This window comes from Seriola aureovittata, chromosome 3 (genome assembly GCF_021018895.1).
Source record: "Seriola aureovittata isolate HTS-2021-v1 ecotype China chromosome 3, ASM2101889v1, whole genome shotgun sequence".
Lineage (NCBI taxonomy): Eukaryota > Metazoa > Chordata > Actinopteri > Carangiformes > Carangidae > Seriola > Seriola aureovittata.
Window position 1 is genome coordinate 27176855 of NC_079366.1, and position 20256 is coordinate 27197110.

The window sequence follows — 20256 nt, forward strand, 5'->3', positions numbered from 1 at the left end:
AAAGCAGCCGGCTGGACAACAGTCGAAGAAAAGTTCCTACCTAGCTATTATTAGCCGTTAACCGCTGAGCCGACTACTTTTTAACGGCTGTCACTGCTGTTACTGCTACTACCAATAATAATAATAATAATAATAATAATAATAATAACTAGAAAAATGTTGAATGTGCCTGCTGCTTGGTGCGTGTCCATCACACACGTTTCAATCTCTACAGAGGACTTACTTTACTTTGAGTTTCATTCATGTTGTAGAGAATTATCCTGACTCTGACCTCAGTCACTGCTGGTATCCCTCAAAAAGCTCTTTGAAACTCTGGCCAAAGTGACCTCACAATGATGGTTTGAACCTAAATTTGTCCTCACAACCATAGCAAGACATGTATACACACATGTACATGTCCTAACAGAAGATGATCTGCAATGAAGCTGCTGTGATTTCTCTTGCTAGAAAAAGAACAACGTGCACAACAGTAAAAAAAAAAAAAAAAAAAAAAGTGAATTAGTCTAATTAGCCAATCACAGTCAGTTGTGTGAAAGTTCAGGCAGCAGCTGATTGTGTGTGTCTGTCAATGTGCGTGTGTGTATTGTTGTGTGTGGCAGTAGAGCTGTCTAACACAGACCCTCCAAAAAGCTTGTGTTACCAGTTTACCACTTTAACAGTTAATATCTATACGGTGGAGATGTAATGTGTGTGCGTGTGTTAGAAACTGCCAAAGCCTAACCTTCACACAGCCCTTTGAAGTTGTCAGGACCGGCCAAAATGACCTCGCAAAAATGTTTTTTAAACCTAATTTGTCCTCACAATTATAGAAAGACATGTACACACACACACACACACACACACACACACACACACACACACACAAAGAATCAAACAACAGCACACGTACACAAATACACGCAAATACACTTTGTTGATTTACCTTGGAGTTGCTCTCATACTCTCTTCAAAGCTATTGCATTGCAGGCACATAGTAATAATAATAATAATGATAATAATAATAATAATTAAAAAAAATACGATACAGTTTTTTTTTATTAGATTCAAAAACCCGGATTGCATCATAAGCAGTGCAAAACATCTGCATAGTAGGGCAAACTTTGGCAGTTCGGCTATGAGATGATGCATGTTATAATTGGGTGCAATACAAATAAAATTGAATTGAAATTGGGCCTCAGACCTGCAGTGTCACGACCAAGGTGAAACGAGTTTGCATGGTACTGTATGTGGCAGCAGAATGAATGCACTGAGAGGATTCTCCTTTGTCTGTTAAATTGAAACTAGAAGGCTAATGACTAATAATTCCTGTCTGCAGTAAAGTTTAATGTGGCATGATGGGTTCACCTGTAGGTCTATTTCTAAATGATTGTTTCAGAATAATCGCATTACTATAAACGGTCACCGCCTCCCTTCACATACAGCTGTTGCAGGCTGAACAGGGGGCGTGTTGCTTGTCGCTCTCCTTAGCTCCCTCTCTCCACCATTAATGCCCTTGCTCTCTCTACCGTTTCCAACCTTTGGCACAGGACTTGGTCTCTCTAGTTAAACTACAGTAGCGTAAACTTTGAGGTCTGCCTTTCTCTTCAGAATCAGCCATGTCGCTTCAAGCGAGGGCTCTGGTCACCTCTAAATTGCTTGCAGAGGCCGTGAAGGTGCAGGGGAAAATGCGCATCTTGGACACCTCTTGGTATTTGCCCAAACTGCGGCGCAACGCCAAGAGTGAGTTCAAAAAAAGACACATACCAGGTGCTGCTTTCTTTGACATAGGCCAGTGCTGTGATAAAACCTCTCCCCTGGACCACATGCTGCCATCACAGAAGATTTTCTCAGATTATGTTGGAAATTTGGGAATAAGCAGTGACACGCACGTGGTGGTGTACGACGCGAGCGAGTTCGGCGCGTTCTCAGCGCCCCGAGTGTGGTGGATGTTCCGGGTGTTCGGGCACAGCGCGGTCACGCTGCTCAACGGGGGGCTCAGGAACTGGGAGCTGGAGGGTCGACCTGTGAGTGACAAGTACGTCAGACCAGCACCGACCGAGTTCAAGGCATCGCTGAACCGCTCCTGGATCAAGAGCTATGAGGATATCCTGGATAACCTGGACACCAAGAAGTTCCAGGTGGTCGATGCTAGACCGGCAGGCAGGTTCAGAGGACTGGACCCTGAACCCAGAGACAGTAAGTGTTTACCATAAAGTCCTTGATGTTCTGTTTAGGTTTTTTGCAACCTCGATTCAACTATAATATATAATAGTATATAGGCTTATAATATCAAATCAGAATAAAAAAATACAGGCTCTTAAACCCAATTTTAGTCCTGTATGTTCCACTTTATCGAGACCTATCCAGCAAAAACTGTCTTGATCCCTACAAATTAGTCAAATAAAAATTGAACATTAACCTTTTGGATTTTAAAGGCTTTTTCAGTTTATTCTGAAATTTTATAGATAAAAAAAAAATTACTAGTGATATTCATTCCAACCATTTTCCAGGTTGCTGTCAGGTTTCCTTTAAATCTAATCAACTTTCAGGAATTCAGCTGCAGTGGCGTTTGTGTGCATCGAAAACCAGCAGACTCACGTGTCACAACATCCACTGGGTTCACTTAAGGTCGGACAGTTTTCTTCTCTGATTCACTGTATGATGACATCATCTCTGCTCTTATATCACGTCCTCTGATGTGATTAGTGAATGAACAGTGTGATCAGTGAGCACATGTCACTTGATCAATGGAATCAATAAGGCTGGATTCATTCTTCTTAGGGCAACCGCTAAATTACATGGACAAAACCCAAAAACTTCAGCTGGAAGATTCAGCTCAGCTTGTTTTCTGCTGGAATGACAGAGATAAAAGCTTTACAAACAAAATCACTCCTTCTTTTCCTTCTGCCTATCACCACATGACTGCATGAGCTCACTTGGGGGCGATCCTAAATATTGTGACAGGAAGTACCACAAGTGTATGAATCAGATATTAAACCATGACAGAATCCAGCGTCATGCTCTGACTGTTTCCCAGCACTGATGGGAGAAATAGACCTAATTTCTCAGGTTATCTTCGTCATTGCCGTCATCCTCAGTGCTTATGTGTTTAGGGGCCTGTGCTAACTGCAGCCTGGGTTGTTGTTATAGCCTACACATCAATGTGTCTCATCAGTCTGGGGCCCCAGGCTGAGGGCCCCATATCTGCTAAGAAATGAGAGAAGAATTTTTTTTTAAGTTTAGAGGTAAGAAACTTAATTTTATTCCACACTCACCTTCCATGTTTGGTTAAAGGTTCATGACCCATTGTCTAGTTAGTCATCAAATTGCTCATTTTGTGCAACCGGCACTCGTAAATTCCCAAAGATGTGTCATTTATTCTCACGAGACAAAGAAAAGCACATTATCACAATAAGCCAGAAGTATTTTTAAAGGGCATTTTGACATTTTGGCTTAAAAAATTACTTAAACGAATCAAAAAAGTCGCCTTTTAATTTTCTGTCCAATATTTGTTTCTAAAAACAAGCTATATATCATATCATCATATAATAAATATCTATAAATTCACATTAGCGAAAGAGATCAAATCATTTATTAGACTAGTCACTTTATTTTAACAGGAACTTGATGGAAAGGAGCCACAGGAGATAATTACATCTTCATTTATTGTAGTTATTGCATCTCTTGTGGCCCCTCCTTTAGTGTCATTATAAAAAATGTAATTACAGTATTTAGATCAACCTTTATTAAAATGTATTAAAATCGATGTTGTCTGAAATTTCACACATCAAAGACAGACGGGTGGTTTAACAAACAAATGAGACAGAAATGGAATTATTGTATCGCCCATGAAAATATCGAAACAAAAAGATTGCCATTGCCATTCTTATAGACAGTATGTTGTATACTATTCTATATATATATATATGTGTATATATGCAGTATGCTGACAGCTCAGCACAGGACTGGCATGCAATGGAAAAACCATAATGAGCCACTTAGTACATGACTTCCTTGTATATGGCTTCTAGTTTACTCTGGACAAACACACGGGCAAAGGGCTGGGCCTGAATCACTGAACAACACAAACATAAGGAGAGCGAGCAGACAGAACATGCTTGCATAACCATGCATTTAATCTCCAGTCACTGACCCATATGCTTTCACACACACACACACCCACACACACACACCCACACACACACACACACCCACCCACACACACACACACACACACACACACACACACGGACAGTAGCAGGGATTGAGTGGTCTAGAATTTAGACCCTTAGATATGTTGATTTGTGTAGATAATCATCTGCATGCAGTGATAAGACACCTATAATACATGTGTACCTTATCTTCATCATCCATAGACTTCGCACACACACTCACACACACACACATGTACACACACCCACATGCTGCACATACATACACAATAACACACCTAGTGAAAAGCTTTGATGTGCTGGTACAGTGCCCGTCCACATGTGAACACAGCGTCAGCAGTGAACTTTGACCTCTGGCAGACTGGCTGTTGCCACTGAATAGAAATGTTTTCTGTTTGTCTTCTTTCGTTAAATAAAAAGTTTTCTGTAAAGTAAAGTACTAAAAAACTATTTTAGTGTTGGTACTAAAACTCACGCTACATTTCAAATGAGGCTCAGCCCCACTCACTGAAGGTAGAATATAGTCAACATATGACAGAGTAATACATTAAGAGCCAGATGTGGTGTCTGTCCCAGTAAGTAAGTATCTCACGTTGGGCCTGAAAGCTCAACGCAATGCAACTTCAGAAACACATGCTTTCTCTGTTTATATTCAACATAGTCTTATCCCTTTCTACAGGTTCACTCGGACTGAGTATGAGCTGCAGCTGGAATGATGTAACACTTCTCATGCCCTCCGACCTCTTGCACGCTCTGGTACATGCAGCGCTCGCAGCTGCAAGTTGTGTTTCAATGCACGAGTTTACTGTCAGATTGAAATGGGAAGTAGGATGACAATTGATCTATTTTAGGAGACAGTGCGAGAGAGAAACTATGAGCGATGCTGGGGTGTGGTGCTGCTATCATGACCAGGACACTTCTGTAAAAACCTTTGCACTGTTTTCTTTACCAGCATGCAGCTTAGCTCAACAGCTAATCTCACATCCAAAATGCATTAATGCAACCAAAACACAAAACATTCATATGTCATTATCTACATCTCACCCTTTCTTGCAATAACCCTAGGAAAGAATATTTTTGCATGCCTGAGCTTCTGCAGAAATGTCCTGACATTCAGCATTCGTTGTGACCAAGAGGGATTTCTGATCATAAACCTTCTACTTCAGTGAGGAAATGAATTCATGTGTTGTGGTGAATCGCCCCATTCATTCACAAAACCCTGTGGATTCTGCCTGTACCCGCCCCCTTTACTCATCTGGCACAAGTCCTTCATAGAGGTCATCAGGGACTGAAAACAGGTGCTCAGTCCCATTTAGGGGTTTATGCATTTTATTCTTTTTCCTTTTTAGATATAGATGCAGCAGAATGCAGCAAATCAGTCTAATTTACAGTAATTTTGTTATTTTGGGTTTAGAATGTAAATTGAACAGTTTTCACTGTTTTCATAGTTTGTAAATGTAGAAAAATGGACTGTAAATACACAGAAGTTTGGATGTGGTTGAGTTTGAGTGAGAAAACAGTTTGTGAATTTTTGAAAGATGTGGCAGTTGTGTGCATTTTCTATGTAATAGTAATGAAGAGTGATCTGCAGATTAGTCCACAATGTGAATGTATGGAGAGTTGTGAAAAAGCACAGAGAAATGTGAGTTAGCAGTTGCAAAAACAAACAAACAAAAAAACAAACAAAGAAACAAACTGTAATTTCAGTGAGACTCTTTCCTGGCTATATCAACATTTATCTAAAAATCACAAACTGCACGTCAAAGACCTTAAGATTCTCTTTGTCCACAAATAACTTTCTAAATAATTGGCAGCTAAGTGACCTTAATTATAAAAAATACCCTCTAAACATTTCTAACTGGTTTCTCTCTCTCTCTAATTGACAGACACGGAGCCCGGACACATCCCCGGCTCCATCAGCCTGCCCTTCCACTCCTTCCTGTCCCCATCAGGTCACTTCCTGCCCAAGGAGCAACTCCAGGCTTTGTTCGCCCGGGCGGGTGTGGACCTCAGTCGCCCGCTTTGTGTCTCATGCGGCTCGGCTGTGACTGCGTGTCACGTGGCGCTGGCGGCCCACGAGTGCGGGCACCCGGGGGTGTCGGTGTACGACGGCGGGTGGTCAGAGTGGTACACCCGCGCTGCCCCCGAGCACGTCATATCTGAAGGACGAGGGAAACATTTGTGATTGGCTGAGGATTACAGGAAGTGTGTTTGATTGATTAAGACCGGATGAGACTGGGACTGGTCGACAAGAGAAGAAGGATGTTTGTTCTTAGCTTGTTGTTGTTGGGGAAAGTGTGTTAAGGTTTAAAGGAATGGTTTGACATTCTGGGGAATACTTACTACTTATTTTCTTTCTTGCCATGGTTACATTAGAAGAGTGATATCGCTGTCATGCCTGTACGCTAAATGTGAAGCTACAGCCAGCAGCTGGTTAGCTTAGCTTAGCACAAAGACTGGGAACAGGGGAAAACAGCTAGCCTGACTGTCCAAGAGCGATAAAATCCACCTACCAGGATCTCTAATTAGCGTGTTATATCTCGTTTAAACACGCTGCACACGCAGACATATGAATGATGTGTTGCAGTGGTTTGCTCTTGCTTGATATTTACGTCACAGAAAAGAGTGGTAGTGGTATTTTCATCTACTGTAATTCTCCACAAGAAAACAAACTAGCTTCCGATATGTTCCCAAAATGTCAAACTATTCCTTTAACATAAAAAAAGCAATGCATAATCCAAACACAGATCACTGAGGGACGTTTTTTTTCTTTCTTCCAAACACACAATAGATGACTCAGCAGAAGTGCAAGCAATACGAGAACAATAAACTTGACTTTTTAATCAGTTCTGAAACTGGAAAAGGTTTGTTTACATTTGCAATAAAACACAGCTGCACTTTCGATTCACTATGAGTTGAAAGTTGCTGAAATGTCTCATACAAAAAAATATGAAATATATGTGAGTATATTTGTCAAGACTTGAGGCTTGATAAATGGGACCTGAAACTGATCTGAGAGCAGAGTCTAATTTGGCAGGCTAGTAGAAAAATGCACTTTGAGTTTGACTATTAGACTTCAGACTTGTAAACTGAGTATTCACAATGCTGATCACACACACACACACACACACACACACACAAACACACACACACAGCCTCAAGAGTGTTTCTTTTCCTTTCAAAATAAGATATCCGCCAGTGAAAGAAATGATTCGTACCCAATAAATAAATAAATAAACTAAAACAAACCGTCAACAATGTTATTTGTAATGATACCTTTTGTTATTCCTCTTATATTTTAGGTCATTGAACACATCTTAGACATGATAGTCTTGAATTGCTTTTAAAGCAATAAGCAACAACCCGCTTGACAGCAAAAGTTATTTTGCTGTGACACATTTTGAAGTATCAACACACATAAATAATTAAACAACCCAATTTGTAAAGGGAGTTGCTGTATTGCTAGTTGTTATTAGATTAGATTAGATTAACTTTATTTATCCCACAACTGGGAAATTCACACATATATTGCTGTAGATACACAAAGTCAAGTGACTATGACTTGTCAAATGCCACCAGCCCCAACAAATGGGAAGTGAGACCTCTTAAGTTCCTGCCTTCCTCTTTTTATATAAAGTGGCAGTTCATTTAGTAAGGGTCTTTGCTGAGTTGTTTTCCCCAGATATTCTCTTTTACAGATGTTGTACAAACAACACAAAAAGGAGTCGACCTGATTCTTTATCTCTGCTGTTCCAGCCAGAGGGAGTAGCCGTCTTGACCTGGCCCTAACTGGTGAGTGTGCTGATCCGACAAGGAAATATTTTCTGTTATCTCACTGGAACTGTTGTTGTATGTAACATACAGGGGGCAGTGCACTGTCAAAAATCAATATCACTTATCTCCTTAAATCAACTGTAAAAAGAACATTGAGAATCCCGTCAAGTTCAGTTTCCCACAGTCTTGTTTCAAGATTGACAATATATGTTGGGGAACTAGTAACGTGTACTTAGTATTTTTTTTCATCATTGTATCAAGGTTTTTCTATTTTATTACTACAAATTCAATTAATGACTGATTTTCAGCCGATAAAAAGACACCAACGTAATGTTGTTGATGGTAAATTCAAACAGTTTCCGACTGAGGGCAGTGAAGTTTCAGAGCGGTTTTTAACATAGCATTCAGTACAGCTGTAGTATGAACTCTATCACATCTAGTCTGGCAACATGTGTAGTTAGTTTTTCTTCAACTTCAATATTTAAGTTACTTAAGATGCTGGTCTGTCTTGAACACTTCCAGTTAATCTCATTTGCATTAATTTGTGCTCTGCCTACAGATTAACAAATGCTTAATTTACTTTTTCCTCACTGGAAATTAGGTTAAACTCAAGTGTAGGTAAATATGAATCAGGGTGTTGGGAAATATTTTGAACATTCATGTAAAAAAAATAATAAATCAAAACCCGTGGACAGACTGATGTATGGTCATTTTGCATCTCTTTGTGGTCGTCTTGTATAATCAGTGTAGCTGCAGCTGCACACAAACAGAAATGTGAGCGCTGCTGTTGCAGGAGCACAAGTTTCATTTGTGCATGTTGGTTTACAAAAAGTGAAATGTGCTGTGGCATGAGGTACGTGCATAACGTGATACTATGCATTTCACACCTTTTCACCCACTGATGTTTCACAGAATCAACTCCGGAAAAAAATGTTCAATGAAAATGAGAGTTTAATTAACTTTGTTAAATACATAACAGCTTATGATGGTCAGTCTGCAACAGAAACCTGTTTATTTATATATATCTTTTACCACACTGTGAAGGGTAACTGTTCATTTTGCAATCTAACTTGAAATTTCAGATTACAACTTTTAGCTCAGAGGTGTGCATTGTTGCCTGCTATTGTGTGTGTGTGTGTGTGTGTGTGTGTGTGTGTGTGTGTGTGTGTGTGTTTTTTTTTACGTTCCCACTAGGGGGAGCCAAAGTAAAAACAAAAAAATCTCACACTACAGGTTAGATTAAATCAGATATTGTACAATTCACTTCCTTTATTTTTCAATACTAGTTTTAAGACATAAAGATACATGGAAAAGTAACTTCATGCAGTAGAAAAACATCATTTGTTGAACAAAGTATAGTCCTAAAATTTGCACCTGTGCTTTAATTACTGACAAATCACTGCATTTAAAGTATGTTAAAGCCCCCTGTTTCTAAAAGGATTGAACTGTTGTGAGTTCCTCATCTTTGTAAAGTCCAACATAAAAGTAGTTTAAGATTCACTCGGCTTGTATGTTTTGAGTACTAAGCCTTTTCCAGCAATAGAGGACCTGCTTAGACCATCTGTTTTAAGACTCTTTAAGTTTTGACTATACCCTGCTTGATCCTCATATTAGATTAAGCTGAAATTTAGGGAGTGGACTTGGTCTCCCATTTCTTATGCTGTGTAGCTGTGGTAAGAGGAGGGGAGATTATAGTTACCAACCATGCGTTTTCTTTAAGACGGTGTGATTAATTCAGAGTTCCTATTATGCTTGAAACTAAAGCACTTCATGTAAAGTAACAGAACAGGCCAACAACAAAAAAAAGAGCCAACACTAAAGGGGTTTTCATCTTGTTTCAAACTTCATGAAATGTAGATAACACACTCGACTTTCACACTCCCGTCTGAGAAACCACAGAAACCACGTTTTTTTTTTTTTACTCAGACTTTCACACTAAGACAAACTTTCCTATACGTCATTTTAGATCCTGACTAAAAGTCTTGAAACAAACCCTATCAGTACACGCTGAGAAATGGAAAGAGTTCTCCACAGGACAACGCTAGACGGGTAGGTTCTCATATGAATTAACCTGATGTTGATCAAACTTCTGTGAACGGGTCCGTGGTGGTAAATATTGCCACAGCAGACATGACAACGATGATTTAGAGGATGATAAAGTCGAGTTTGGTTTGTTCATGATGCGACAGATTAGATAGCTGTAGACGTGTGTGTCCTACAGCAACACTGATGACCACTATGACATCGAAGAAACATGTGTTGACGACATACTTCTGATTAAAATTATTACGTTTGGGTTTCGAGGTAAACTTACAGGCTTATTGAGAAGCTGTCACTACACGTCACGTCTTCAAGTCTTCCTCTAAAACAAGACAGTTATGAAACACTTTGGGTGTTTTGGACAGGTAATAAAAGTCCTTGTATGGTAAACTAACCCAAAATGGCAATGCGCTCATAAAGACTGTACAGTCATACATGCTCAGTCAGGTTTTCATTCAAACAGATATCAATGTTAACAAGAAGGAGACAGAGAAATGTGTGGAAAAAGTGTTTGAAAATGATGTGGTTTGTGGGGGAGGTTTAGAAAAGGTTGGGTTGACTGAAAGAGACAGAGGGAGAGAGATAGAGAGAGAAGCACAGGGCGAAAAAATGGGAAGTAGATAACACTTAATGGGGTTATAAAAGATCATAAGCTATCAACATTTTAACATGTTTTTTTTTTTTTTTTTGCTAAATAAAGTCTACAGCCAAACTAGCAGCTCCATACATGGTAGCGCTACATTTTCTCTAAATCTACATCCAGTACATGTTGACTAAACCAGTGGTTCTCAAAGTGGACCAGGGGACCTTGAAGAGGTAACCTGGGGTCCCCAGCAAAAATGGGAATAATTTGTTTTCACTAAAATTCTGTCCATGTCATCCAATGACAGAATGTATGACTGTGGCTGTATGTTTTGGTCATGGGTTTCAAACACTTTCTGTAATGAAACATCAAAAAGCTAAAATTGACGTGTTATTACCAAAACCAACAACATTTCTTGCCCTTTTACTTAAATGCAACCTTAGCTAACTCGATTGGTGACAAACAAGTGGGTGTTCACACCAAAAACAGCCCTGCACTTTCACGACGCAGGCGGCTGCGTTGGTAGTGATGTGTTGCTTCAGGTATCGGTGAGATATAAAATGTAATCCAGGAAGTCCAGTAGGAGTAGCAGACCCATGACACTAATCAGAAGCCAAAACACTGCACAGTGGGTTATAATACTCTGAGACAGGATTTGACAAATCTGTTGTTATCTGATTTTACAGGAACAACTTTGATGTGGTGCTGATCACAAGATAAACTCAGGGTTCACCTTACAAACGAATGATGATGTACCACGTCTACATAGTGTATGTAAATGCTTGCAGGACAGCTGCGGCTTTGGAGATCTTTGCACCTATATCATCAAGATAAATGTGTGTGAGAGAGCGTGAGATAGGAGGATGATAGTAGACAGGGCTTTTTTTTTTTTATTAGAAACAACAGTAGCTTTCTGGGAAGAGTACGGGGTTCGGAAGTGGTTTGTGTGTGCTTGTTTAGTTTGCGTGGTTTGCTTGTATCTCTATGAAAAAGAGAGAAGATGGGGAGGAAAGAGAGGAAAGAGAGTGGCAGACAACAGTGTCAGCTTTTTCATTTTGTCGTTGGACCTGGTTAGGGGAAGCCCACATGTCAGAGGAAGACAGACAAATCTAAACTGAACCAAAACGCACCTTGGTGATAAGAGCTCTTGTTTGGCCACAAGGTGACCTATTGCTTTCTCTCTCAGTCCTTTTCCTATCAGCCTTGACACCCAGAACTATACAATAGGATGGACTTGATGTTAGAGTTAAACTTTCTGTTACAGAAACTACAAAGAACTACTGTTATTGATACTGGACTTAAGTATTTTGACCCTTATAAGCAGCATTTACAATAGAGAAAGGCCTGAATCTAATACATACTGTGACTTTAAGAGGATCTATTCAATTCATCTTCCCTTTTTTTACCTTTTTAACAACTTTTTTAACACTTACCCACAGCAAAGATAAAATTGGACTTGTTAAATATGTCAACTTCCTGACTACTGACACATTTACTTGCTTCATATAAAGTTTACAACTGGGAAGGTACACAAGTTAATGATTATAACGAGGTCATGTTTCAATCTGATTAATGTCTTTTTGAGAACAGGAAGTGTCGTTAGCAGGAAGTGCACACGTCCAAATAATGGAACATTTCAGTTCTCAGAAAAACACACTCTGACCTTTATTAAACTGATAAACAGGTGACCAGGGGATTCAGAAAAACCTCGCCTGTGCATGGAAATATATACATAACACATACAAAAAAAAAACATAAATTTTGTATGCAGGTTTTAAAAAAAGAAATGTTTGCTTTAATAGAAATGTATTCTATTAAATGCTTGAGGATTTATTGTTTTTCCCTATTGAGAAGTTTCTAGTCATAGAAACAGCTGCACAACAAAAAAAAGGCCATAAATGTCCCGTTTTTTCTTGGTCGAAGGCAAATAAAAGAGGAAACTGCTCTGATGTGTTAACATACTTGACCACAAGACTCCACTTGAATGATGATTCATTTTCCTAGAAGTTACCTTCAGAGTACGACCATTATCTTCTATATATTTGATTCATGGGGGTGGCTGTTTACCATTTCCTCTGAGAGGAAAAACTTTATTTATCAGATGCTCTCTTACAGGACATCAAGTGGAACGAAACCAGAGCTTTGAGGCAGATCCTGAACAGCTTCACCAACAGGTAAGACGCTAAAGCGAGGTCCTTGTTGACTTCATATTTCATGTTTCTTAGATTAACGGTAGAGTGCTGATTAAGCCTATCAGCGCCAGGTATATCTCTCTGTATTCAGCAGTATATCAGAGTTTTAAATCCATCTGTGGCAACAGCTGTAACAGTGAGTTTTGAGTCAACCGGCAAGTTTGTTAAAGCTAAAGAGTGTGTTCTGTCGTCTATATGTATATTGTAAACATAACTGGAGGCTCATTTAAGCAACCACAGACAGCTGCATTATTCTTGGACTTTTACAGTGGTATGTGTCCCCCGGCAACACTGTACAGCACCTTCAGCATGTTGTACTGTGTTACATGGGGGACACAGTAGAGGCGAAACAACATGCAGCTGTCTGTTGGGTGCAAAAAAACCTAGGTAGCGTCCACGAAACGTTTCTGATGCGCCAGATAAAAAAGAAACTGCTTTGCTTTCAGAGGAAGGGAGGGGGTGAAAGTAGTCTTTATCTGAGGCTGTCTACAACCTCAACAGCCTCAGGAAACCTGTGTGTAGCCTGAGAGGCAAAACCCAGGGCAAGAGTTTGTCATCCCTTTGCAACTTGTCAACAGCTGCATCTTTCCATCTGCACAGGATGAGAGGGAGGAAAAAGCAGCGAGGGGGGAAGCAATGAGTTACACCTTGAAGCAGTCAACCGGCTTTGGAAACCAACCATCCTGATAATTTCATTTCTCCCAGAAAACAAAAGACTGATGACACGATAAATGGAGAGAAACAAGAAAAGCCTTCTGCTGTTTCTACTTCTAGCTCTGCTTCATGTCTGCGCTGTCAGAATGGACGTTGCAGACTGTCCGAGCCACCCAGAGAAAAGTTTGTGATTTTTTTGATAACCTGCTTTATATACAGTGGATCTGGAAAGTATTCACACCCCTTCACTTTCCCCACATTTTGTTATGTTACAGCCTTATTCCAAAATGGGTTAAATTCCTTTTTTTCCCTCATCAATCTACACACAATACCCCATAATGACAAAGTGAAAAAGGTTTTTTAGAAATTCTTGCAAATTTGTTAGAAATAAAAACTGAAATATCGCATGTACACACTGTAAATATTCATTCCCTTTGCTATGACACGCAAAAGTGACTTGATTGGAGTCGACCTGTAGTAAATTCAATTGATTGGACATGATTTAGAAAGGCACACACCTGTCTAAGGGTGGTAGGCTGTAACATAACAAAATGTGGGGAAAGTGAAGGGGTGTGAATACTTTCCGGATTCACTGTAATATAATTGGTTTCAACATCTTCTGTTACACAAAACAACAATGAAAAAGTTCACACACTGTCGCAGCTCTAACTTGGCATTTCACCTCTGTCTTATTATTTCTCACAGATCTCACCTGCTACAATGACTACAATAGTAGCATCACTTGTGTGTGGAACAGTGCATACGACCACACGGATGCTGTGTGCACACTACACGCTAAAAGGAATATTTCAATCAAGTAAGGACAGCAGTCAGTAAAAGAAAAACTAGTGCTTACAACTTACAGCAGATGCAAATATACTGTATGTGCACAAGTAACGCTGAGTGTAGTAAAATGAAATGAACATGACTTTTTTCTTTTTTTTTCTTCAGGACACTTGAATATTACACTTCCTGTAACCTAGAGCCTGTTGACATCTCCAGACCAGCGCTAAAGAAGTGCTCCCTGGACTTCAATAGAAGAGCCACTGTGAGTCTGAAGAGCTCTGTACAAAACAAACACTAAAACTGCTACTAGACCCTGTTCAGAAAAACCTAATATCAGGATTCATCAAATTAGAGTGATATTCAAGTACTATCAGTTGATCTTTAAGTTTTTATATATATTTATAAACTATATGCACACACACACACTCACACACAGACACACATATATATATATATTTATACCAATCAGCTGCCACATCATTAAACCAGTTACCTGTTCTAATCTTTACTTCCATATTGTGTCATGAATGTTTTCTAATTGCAATTTTCTTTTCTCAATAATTTCTCAGTTTTCCGAGGACAATGTATATTCCATTAATCTGACCTGTAAACCTGCCAAGCAAATTTTGACAATTTCTTACATACCGGTTTGCCACGGTGAGTATACTGAATGATATATTGACCTTTTGTGGCTTGTCAGCTATGTGTGGTGACCTAAAGCAAACTATGTTTGTGTGATCCTGCAGTAAAGCTGAATCATCCAGGAAAACCAGATATCAACTCCACCACCATTTCTTGGGTTATAACCCGTGGAAAAATAAAATCTTTTATCTCCGAACTGCAGTGGAAAGAAGGGGATCAGTCATGGAATGTGTGTATACATTTTGTGTCCGTCTTAATACATAAATACATGAAATGAGTGTGTGTTGTGTATGTTAAATGACTTATACACATAATCTGTGTCTTGTGTGAATCAGCCTGTTAAAGATCAACATTTGTGTCTCCTTTGTCAGGATCCCTCTGTGCAGAAAAAATACAAAGAATGCAATTTGAAGTGCGAGACAGAGCTGGACCCCGACCTGCTTATAAAAGGAGAGAGGTACGAGGCACGCGTTCGAGTGAAGGCTGATGTAAACTGGGTCAAGTCAACCTGGAGTGACTGGAGCCCCACTGCATCATGGGTGTCACCTGAAGGTAGACCAAAACCACCACCACTATCAGGTAAATGTTGTTAAATATGAACAAAATTAATTGGTTTAGTTTAACAAACGTAATCAGTGAAAAGCAACATTTTACCAATACCATACGCTTTTACATCTGGAGATTTGTTCATGGCTCTGTTTTAAATTCCTGAGAAGGAAACCAGTTGGATGAACAATACATGTTCAAACAGGAACAGATGTTTATCTTATATCACATGGAAAATAAGCTTATTTGCATTTTGAATGAATAAAACCCACATTTGTCATTTACAGTGGTATAAATACAGAATGTTTACCTCTTAGCTAATCTGGGTGACGTGCTCTGTCCTGTGTTTGTCAGGTGTTGCCGCGAAGATATGGGGCATGATCATCGCAGGCGCAGGGTTTGCCTTCTTTCTGGCTGTCATACTCTTGAGGAATGACAAAGGCACCTGGTGAGAAGACAAGAGATATTTGTGTCACTTTTGTCGTCAGATCTGGTCTGTTGTGTTCCACAAAAACATGTTTTCAAAGATTATGTCATTCTGTCTTTTAGGGTTTACAAGAAGATCAAAGGTTCGCCCCTTCCAGACCCAGGAAAATCCTCCCTGAAGGATATGGATTTCCAGGTGAGCCTATGAAATCTTTTTCTTGTTGTTCATCACTTGATTCAAAAAGATAGACTTGATTATTGCTTTTTGTAAAAATGCGTTAGAGCAAAATTACAACGTATTAAAGCTGCATTAGTCAATATTGTTGGTCATCTTCAAAACATTAGAACAAGATGTAAGCACGCCGTTGACATTTTAAATGTGGTATTATTGTGGTGAACATGTTGCCAGAAAACTGCTTATTTATACATTAAGCAAAGAGCATCAGTAGCACAGTGTAGCTGTGGTGGGAAAGTGACAAGTCTGTCTACAGTGTTTGTGAGCTCCGACAGACGTCACTGTATGGAAAAGGGGCGAAAACTAGCGTGTTCAACTGAGGGTCATGTAGACATCACGGCTGATCGGAGCCGCAGCCGATAAATCCCAGCGACTATTGCGGAGTCATTTGACCTGGGACTGAATGCCGATTGTACCCGTTCACATTGACTACAAAAGCCAGATGTTAGGGAGACTTTTTTTCCAGTGTAAAAGGGGCTTCTGCCTTTCTAATCTTTCCAATTCCTGCTCTTCCTCTCCCACCTTTTATCTTTTCCCCTCCAGAATTGGTTGAGCCCCCACTCGACCAGCGAACTCTTTTTCTCCTTGAAACCGGAGGATATCATCTCTGTAGAGGTAACCTCCACTGCGGATGCTGTCACACGTTGCAAGAAAGAGGCGGCACTGCTGGAGAAGATGAAAAGCGAGAATGGCTATGAGTCGACCAGTTCCAGCTTCTCCAACCCCAGTTACTCCCAGCCTCTGGTCTCCTCGTCCACCACAGGGAATGTGGAGCCCTGTGCCGCTGATACACCTAATGGGTCTGTTGGTAGTCAGGGTAATGGTAAAACTGCAGAAGAGGTTAGGGAGGAAGAAAGAAAGAAAAAAATGGAGATCCAGCAGTTGCTTTCCAAAGGCAACAACAACAGTGAGCCAGTGCAGGTCATTTCAGACTATGAGAAACCCCTGGTCGAGCACCAGAGCAGAGGCGAAGAGGTTAGTCAAGAGAGTCTGGAAGCAGATAGCATTGGTGCAACTGACAGCCATGATGAGGGGTCAGAGGACAAAAAGCAGGAGAGAGAGGGAGGGGATGGAAAAGTAGATTTCAAGATGCTGTTTGGAGGCAGTGGAAGCCTTTTTGGCAAAGGGTCCATTCAGGTTTGTTCTGATTATGAGCAAGTCCAGAGGATGCCTCCTTGCAGCCCTGAGCTGCCGAGCATGGATTCAGGGGTTTGTAGTGGGAGCGAAGAGCAGGTGAGTCATGAGGAGAGCCTGGAGGACTTTGATAAGTCCATTGAATCCACAAGCTTCCAGTTTCCTCTGACTCTTCCCTGTACTTTACCATGCGCCTTGTCTTCTTTCCCACAACTACCTTTGAAGTTCTCTGGAACAGATATGAGTCCACCTCTACAACCTTCAAGTCCAAGTCACAAACTGGAGGGGATCGCTCTGATGACAATGTCCAGGTCAATGGAACCTTCTGGTGATGGATATATGCCAGCGAGACAGGAAGAGAGTTAAAAAAAAAAAAAGACAGAAATCTTTGCAGTATGTAGTAAACGGTCAATGTCGTAGAATATAATATGAAGCACACGCAGCATTGTTGATCAGCTTGCAGTATTCTTATTCTCTTTTACTGGTGCACTGGTATCCACTGGCCGACTTAGTGCAGTCTGCAGTCAACAGAATTGTTTTATTCTCTCCTGTGGTCATGGCTCATGTGTGTGTTCAACAAGACATATGAACAATACGGTGATTCAATCATTCATGATTGCACCACTAAAGGTCAAAAAATCCAAAGGAGAACTTCAGTGTCATGATGTATCATATTTAATTTATATATATATATTTATACATTTTATTCATTTATATATGTATGGCAGCTATATTAAAATGCACTGACTGTGAAGATGAATAAGTAAATTGTTTCTTATCTCTTTATTTTTTCTTAAGAAACACTTGCTCTTGCACTAGTATTTATACTTACACCAACGCCTCGTACTGCACTGAAGCTTTAGTGATGTCCCTCACTTGTAAGTTGCTTTGGATAATGAGCAAATATAAATGTAAATACAAATATTAATAAAGGGCAGAAAGTTTTTGTGGATGCCCCATTGATGGGCATTGTTTTCACTGTACACTGATGACACACAATGATGTAATGTAAATGCTGAAAAAGCCAACTTTATTCAACATATTCATTATTCGACATAATCCTGATAATATTGTCTGAGGCTGAATTTAACAGAAATGGAACTAAACTATTTACCTGCTTACAACCCTGGTTTTGAAAAGAAAAAGTGAAAAGGTCCGAGGCGTGGTACACCCTGGACACGTCAGTCTATCACCGGGCTGATATATAGAGACAAACAACAATTCACACTCACATTCACAGCTATGGGCAATTCAGAGTCATCTGCATGTCTTTGGACTGTGGGAGGAAGCTGGAGTACCCAGAGCGAACCCACGGAGAACATGCAATTTCCACACACAGGGGGCCGGCCAACAGGCTCGGACCCAGAACCTTCTTGCTGTGAGGCGACAGTCTTAATAAAGTGCAATAAAACTGAGCCGCACACTACTTCAATAATGTTTGATAGATACTTTATTAATCCCGCGGGGAAATTCAGATATCCAGTAGATTACACCACATATATAAAACCCACTAACACATACAATAGAAAAAAAATAAGAAGGTACGGAACAGAGTAAAATAGGCATAAATGATCAAATACTACTACTGTAAGTGTTACCATTCATAGAGGTAGTGCAAAATGTCTTTGTAAATGTGAAGCTCATAGAAATAGTGCTGTCTCTGTGAAGCACATGTGCATGGATGGATATAAAACAGTGCAAAGGTGAGCACTGTTTGTGAATTCTACTTTTGGATGTATTTCCTTCTGAACCCTGATGCTGTGCAGGACTACGAGTAGACTGACCCACTGCAGACTTGATCCTCTTGTCTTTGACAATGGCTTTGTTTTTGCCGGGACCCAGGCGACCCTGCAGCCGACTGACCTGCTTGGTGAGTCCGTGTTGCTTGGTGCTCACCAGCTCCATCACAGTGGCTGAGCTGGGGGTCTGCTGCTGCTTCTTCTTCTTCACTTTACTGACATCTGGCAGGGAGAACAGTACATAGCAAAATTCAAACTAATTCAAACAAGGAAATATATTTGTAGTGCCGATTTGTCTTCAAACTAATTTAATTACAACATAAAAATCAAAAGGTCACTGATGCACCATGAGGATGTGGTTTACACAGGCAAAAGAATCCATTGTCCAAATAAGGCCATTGCATTTTTCTTTTAATTTATTTATCCAAACAAGCAAGCAAACAGAATAGCAAAGGGACCATGTTTCTTGCTGCCTCTGCTACTTTGATAAAAAAAAAAAAAAAAAGGCCAACCCAGGTGCATGCTGGTCCTAAACCTGTCTGTCTACCTAAATAACCCCAAGTACCCATAGTGTTACCCAAATGAACAAAATACTAATTACGCTAAACAAGCAAATAATATATTTAGCTAATACTTAACAAAAGAGATTATTACCAAGAAATAACAACAAAATAATTGAAGTGATCACAAATGAATAAATATTAGAAAAATCAACAAACTAGTAAATAGCCCCTAGAATATTTCTCTATGGGTGCCAATGCTCTAAAACATGTAATGAACAATGTAATTTAGATAATAAATTAATCATTACTGTAATTTGAATCAAAGTTAGTGTATCATAAAATTGTCAGATAGATTTTGCTCTGTTTCTTAAGAATAAAGTAATAAATACTCGATTAACTTGTTAATTACAAAATGAATTAACTTAAGTTAAATTAAGGTAATTATAAAACTTAATTACTTGACGATGTGAATCCGTTGAAATTTCCTCTCAAGGCAAAATGAGCAACAGGTCACCAGTTTCCTATTTTAAGAGCGCAGCAGCGAGGAAGTGCCATGGTCCAGTCTCAATGTCCCCCCTCACGGACTCACGGACTTTGAGGCGAGTTCCCACTGTAAAACCATCAACGGCATGAGGGATCTCTAGCGGACCATTTGGACCCTTTATGCACACTTTCCGTATATCCGCATTTCTGCTGATTTTCCCTGAGGGAATTATTCAAAGTTCATAACGCTGTGAGGGGTTTCCGTGGTTACCATGGGACGCCCGGAAGCGTAAAAAAGGGGTAAACAACCGCCATTAACCGCTGTCTTCAAAGTAACGTGACATGTAAAACAGTCCCATTTCTCTGCA

At 39.9% G+C, this 20256-nt stretch overlaps 2 protein-coding genes and 1 long non-coding RNA gene across 3 annotated transcripts; 2 read left to right on the forward strand and 1 right to left on the reverse strand.

Moving 5' to 3' along the window:
• The first annotated feature begins 1467 nt into the window (after positions 1-1467).
• On the forward strand, positions 1468-7006 carry LOC130166011 (3-mercaptopyruvate sulfurtransferase-like). Its single transcript, XM_056371270.1, has 2 exons — positions 1468-2175; positions 6038-7006. The coding sequence occupies exons 1-2, from the start codon at positions 1596-1598 to the stop codon at positions 6334-6336; spliced, it is 879 nt and encodes a 292-aa protein (XP_056227245.1). The 5' UTR covers positions 1468-1595; the 3' UTR covers positions 6337-7006.
• On the reverse strand, positions 6178-20001 carry LOC130166013 (uncharacterized). The gene is made up of 4 exons (XR_008827091.1): positions 19864-20001; positions 18948-19124; positions 15679-15813; positions 6178-6310 (listed from the first exon to the last, which is right to left on the reverse strand). It is a non-coding gene; the product is annotated as an uncharacterized LOC130166013 (long non-coding RNA).
• On the forward strand, positions 7616-18106 carry LOC130166009 (interleukin-2 receptor subunit beta-like). Its single transcript, XM_056371268.1, has 11 exons — positions 7616-7943; positions 12664-12722; positions 13341-13577; positions 14100-14211; positions 14346-14442; positions 14750-14837; positions 14927-15051; positions 15194-15401; positions 15723-15816; positions 15918-15990; positions 16573-18106. The coding sequence occupies exons 3-11, from the start codon at positions 13472-13474 to the stop codon at positions 17527-17529; spliced, it is 1860 nt and encodes a 619-aa protein (XP_056227243.1). The 5' UTR covers positions 7616-7943; positions 12664-12722; positions 13341-13471; the 3' UTR covers positions 17530-18106.
• Positions 20002-20256: the final 255 nt, after the last annotated feature.

Bases quoted from the DNA above. Each gene is read 5' to 3' on its own strand.
- LOC130166011 (XM_056371270.1), top strand. From the start codon at position 1,596: ATGTCGCTTCAAGCGAGGGCTCTGGTCACCTCTAAATTGCTTGCAGAG. The intron at 2,176-6,037 runs GTAAGTGTTTAC...TCTAATTGACAG, and splicing joins GGACCCTGAACCCAGAGACA to ACACGGAGCCCGGACACATC.
- LOC130166009 (XM_056371268.1), top strand. From the start codon at position 13,472: ATGGAGAGAAACAAGAAAAGCCTTCTGCTGTTTCTACTTCTAGCTCTG. The intron at 15,052-15,193 runs GTGTGTATACAT...CTCCTTTGTCAG, and splicing joins AAGGGGATCAGTCATGGAAT to GATCCCTCTGTGCAGAAAAA. The intron at 15,402-15,722 runs GTAAATGTTGTT...TGTGTTTGTCAG, and splicing joins AAAACCACCACCACTATCAG to GTGTTGCCGCGAAGATATGG.